The following is a 3,963-nucleotide window of genomic DNA, read 5'->3' as shown; positions in this document are numbered from 1 at the left end:
ATACAGACATCACCTCAATTCGTCAAGCTGAATCGATCGGTATATAACACTATGGATTTCCCGGCCTTCTCGAGTTGCATCAGCTGTTGGGAGAACCATCCATCCTTCACACCGCGACGACTTCAATCGGACGACTGTGGTGGGCCGGGCACGTAGCTAGAATGTCGGATAGTATTCCGGTGAAAATGGTTCTCAACAACGATCCGACGGGCACAAGAAGGCGTGGTGCGCAGCGAGCAAGGTAGATCGATCAGGTGGAGGACGATTTGCGGATCCTACGTAGACCGAGCCAAATGGAAAAGACTTTTATGTACTGCACAGCCCACTTCGGCATTAGTCTGAGCAAATAAATAATAATTGTTTGAGGTACAGCTTGGTTTTTGAAGAGATCGGTCAAATGTATACCAACTGAGCGAAGTTATCAACCAAGAAATTTTCGGCTTTCAGTCTTTACTGGCAATTAAAACGACGTGTTTCTTCTACGCCCGACGTTTAATGGTTTATTCCATATTTTTCAAGGGTTGACAGTCGAGAGCCTATTAAGGGAAGTTCTCAACTTCATCAGAAGGAACAAAATTATCCCCCTACCAGTAAGCTTGGTTTATGTTTAACTATTTTAGTTTAATTCGTAGTGATTCATTCATTATTCCAGAGGGCACCTCATAGTGGATTTTCACATTTTAAAAGCTATAAATCAGGAGCAACCTAACTAGAATTTAATAATTGACGCACATCGTTAATGAGCTTGAGCTTGAGCTTGATTGACTGCTCGTAGTTGCTACTCCATTATGACCAGATCAGCTGTTCTTGCACAGGGAACCAACAGATGTTTGCTTGGGACTAGCACACATCTTCAATGTACAAGTACTGGTGATCTCATTTGTTAGGTCATACTGGCGCCTGCCACGTCAGAATGCAAGTCAATGTAGGGAAGGGAGGAAATGATGATGCAATCACTCGCCCACTGCAAGCCGAATATACCTCTGCACTTGCCACGAGTTCATGCGGAATTTGTTGGAATTTCTGGGTTAGGTTGGAGAGGCAGAGGTCCGTTTTGGTTAACGAGCTGCCAATGTGATAGATAGGAGAAGGTAACTGATGGAATTTCTAATTGGATGTAGGAAACGAGCTCTATAGTTCATTTCCAATTCTAGCAGATTACTGTTAGAATACTCAAGTTGAAGGTATAGGAATAAAAATGGAAACGGTATGAAAGTCCATTTCCAGTTCTAGCTAGAACATGAGAAATATAGAGGAAGATACAAAGTAGGAGAATGGAACGGACCTGGGATTGAACCCACGACCTCCTGCGTATGAGGCAGAAGCAGTAGCCATATGACTACCAAGCCCGCTTCGAAACAAGAGAGATCACGCACAGAACTGATAAATTTTATTACCGGCCGCGCAATGCAGATCACAATAATTCGTCCGACCGAGCGATCGTTCTGCGGTCCGAAACAAGAGAGATCACGCACAGAACTGATTAATTTTATTACCGGCCGCGCAATGCAGAACACAATAATTCGTCCGACCGCGCGATCGTTCTGCGGTCCGAAACAAGAGAGATCACGCACAGAACTGATAAATTTTATTACCGGCCGCGCAATGCAGAACACAATCATTGACGCACATCGTTAATGATACTAAAAACTAAATTGTTCGTCAAAAATAAAAGTGTCAATCCTAAGTGCTTTTCATTTCTTTGATTGTAATAGGATGATTATGGAAGCTATGAGAAAAAGAACCGGAACAATGATATAATATAAAATGGACGTTCATAATTTATGATAATCTAAAAGCTGAATAAGGTTGTACTGCGTATCAATGATTAATTAGGAAGTCGTTTTCACTCATAACAGACCAAAAACACAACTGACTCTGATGAATGATTGATTTATTATCAAATCTGCAAAAACCCAATATTATCTCCTACTTATAAGCTCGTTCCAATTCATTTAATTTTTATTTTCAGCCAGCGCCATAGCACACTGGATGGGGAGAACTAATTGATTGAAAACATCATAATCGAATAAATTAACTGTATATCATTAATCATTCATTTATCAGATTTTCAACTCAGCCGTGAGAATCTAACGGATAGTAACCGCCATTATCAGCATCGTTGTGGGGCTATAACATCGCATTTTCTCCAAAAGATATCAATCTTTTACTCCTACAAAATGACAAACTACACAACTTGTTACCACGGCAGCTGTGCTATTTTGAAGTCTATTTCTCGAAAGATAATTAGCTTAGCTTTCCTCATGCAAATGCAAACATTTACTCTAACTGTCGCCATAAGTCCGCGAGATAACAAGCTCCTCTTGCTATCTGTGAACAACAAAAGAGAACGTTATAAATTAGGCAAACTATTTGCCAGTTCAGATCACTTCGAAGCAATCGATAAAACAGACATGAAGTTCATCCTGAAAACGACCTTTCTGCTGGGTCTGGCCTCGGTTTGCATGGTATAAAGTCATAAATCACTTTTTATTAGTTGGAACAGACGTTAAACAGTGCCACCAAAATGTGTATTTCAGGCCCAATTCCGTCCATGGTCACCCTCAGAGGACACAGAATATAACGTCGCCGAACGAAAACCCAGGCCACCATACTCCACCGCCGCCGGATCCCCTGCTTCGCAAGTGGTAGCCACGGTAGCAACCCGGAAGCCACCAACCGTGCTTACCACCCAAGTGCTGGAGCAGCGAGCAGTGGATTTCCAAAACCGCTCGCTACAGCGATTGTTCGAACGGTCCTTCAAGGCGGATACACCGGCCGAGTTTCAGGATGCTGTCGTTCATTTGTACGTTCGCAGCCAACGGGAGCTGGACCTCTGCGCTGAGTTTCTGTGGGAAACTCATCTGCTGAAGGAGTACCGGCGATGCGCCTCGGTAACGCAGCGGGCCATCTGGCGGCAGGTTCAGGTGCTGAAGGAGGACATTCGAACACTGACCCTGGCGGACTACGAATACGTGGATTACTGAAATGAGTTGCGCGATCTGTTAATAAAAAGTGCCTTCATATTAATTATATAACATTGGAAAATACAATTCTTCAAATTGACTAGTCTAAAATATAGCTTTAATCATTTTTATGCAAAAGAGCATTTTTTCTCTAAGATTCACAGAAAAAATCGGACTGTGGCTTTTCGCCGCAAAAAAAACAATATCGTTTAACATAATAAAAGCAACACCATTTTTATCTACCTCTGAATCTGATAACATTTTCTTCGTGAAATTTGAACAATTCATTGTCTGCCGCATGTTTTCCCAACGTTTCAACAACAATTCCCTTTCAAATTAGATTTTAATAACCAATCAATATCAGTTCTCATACCACAGATTCCACTTTTAGAGTAATGTCCTGTTCAACAATGTCTCAGGATCATTTAAGCTTTCAAGTTTATCAAAAATCACGGATTGAAAATAATTTTCGAAAAAAGGTCTCGACATATAGTCGAAGGACACAGCATCCTCAGCACCGTAACGCGTGATAAGCCGGATGGGCACTAAAATCAAGAATTCTAGAGTGCTTTGAGATGAGGAGGTATGTGCTAAAGACAGTCTCTCTTTGGTTCCTTTCTTTTTCGATTGTTACAAAACTATACCAAAGTTTACTTCGAATTTCTTGCCAAATAACTATTATGCTTCTAGAAATTCATTTTCATTCGTTTTTGTTATTTAATGAATAATAAATCGACTTTAAAGTCCAAAGGTATTTGGTAAAGATGTTTTGAGTACTCTAACAAAGAATATTTCTATATTTTCACATCAACATATCATAAAGATTATTCTTAATTGGGTCCTAAAATAAAAAAATCGAAATTCGATTTTCTTTCAGGGAACGATGAAGTTCATCATTCTGAATGCGTCAGTTTTTCTTTCGACACAAAAATCGAAAGGAACATTGTTTAATTTGAAATTTAAAAATAGATGAAAAATGCTTCCTCGGCATTTTCGG

General features: G+C 40.4%; 1 protein-coding gene across 1 annotated transcript; it reads left to right on the top strand.

The window, feature by feature from the left end:
* The first annotated feature begins 2,311 nt into the window (after window positions 1–2,311).
* Window positions 2,312–3,208, top strand: LOC134209828 (uncharacterized). Its single transcript, XM_062685856.1, has 2 exons — window positions 2,312–2,468; window positions 2,541–3,208. The coding sequence occupies exons 1-2, from the start codon at window positions 2,415–2,417 to the stop codon at window positions 2,985–2,987; spliced, it is 501 nt and encodes a 166-aa protein (XP_062541840.1). The 5' UTR covers window positions 2,312–2,414; the 3' UTR covers window positions 2,988–3,208.
* Window positions 3,209–3,963: the final 755 nt, after the last annotated feature.

The sequence above is a fragment of the Armigeres subalbatus genome, chromosome 1, assembly GCF_024139115.2.
Source record: "Armigeres subalbatus isolate Guangzhou_Male chromosome 1, GZ_Asu_2, whole genome shotgun sequence".
In the NCBI taxonomy this organism is placed as follows: domain Eukaryota; kingdom Metazoa; phylum Arthropoda; class Insecta; order Diptera; family Culicidae; genus Armigeres; species Armigeres subalbatus.
The sequence above is the reverse complement of the archived record's forward strand: the minus strand, read 5'-3'. Positions and strand labels throughout refer to the sequence as shown.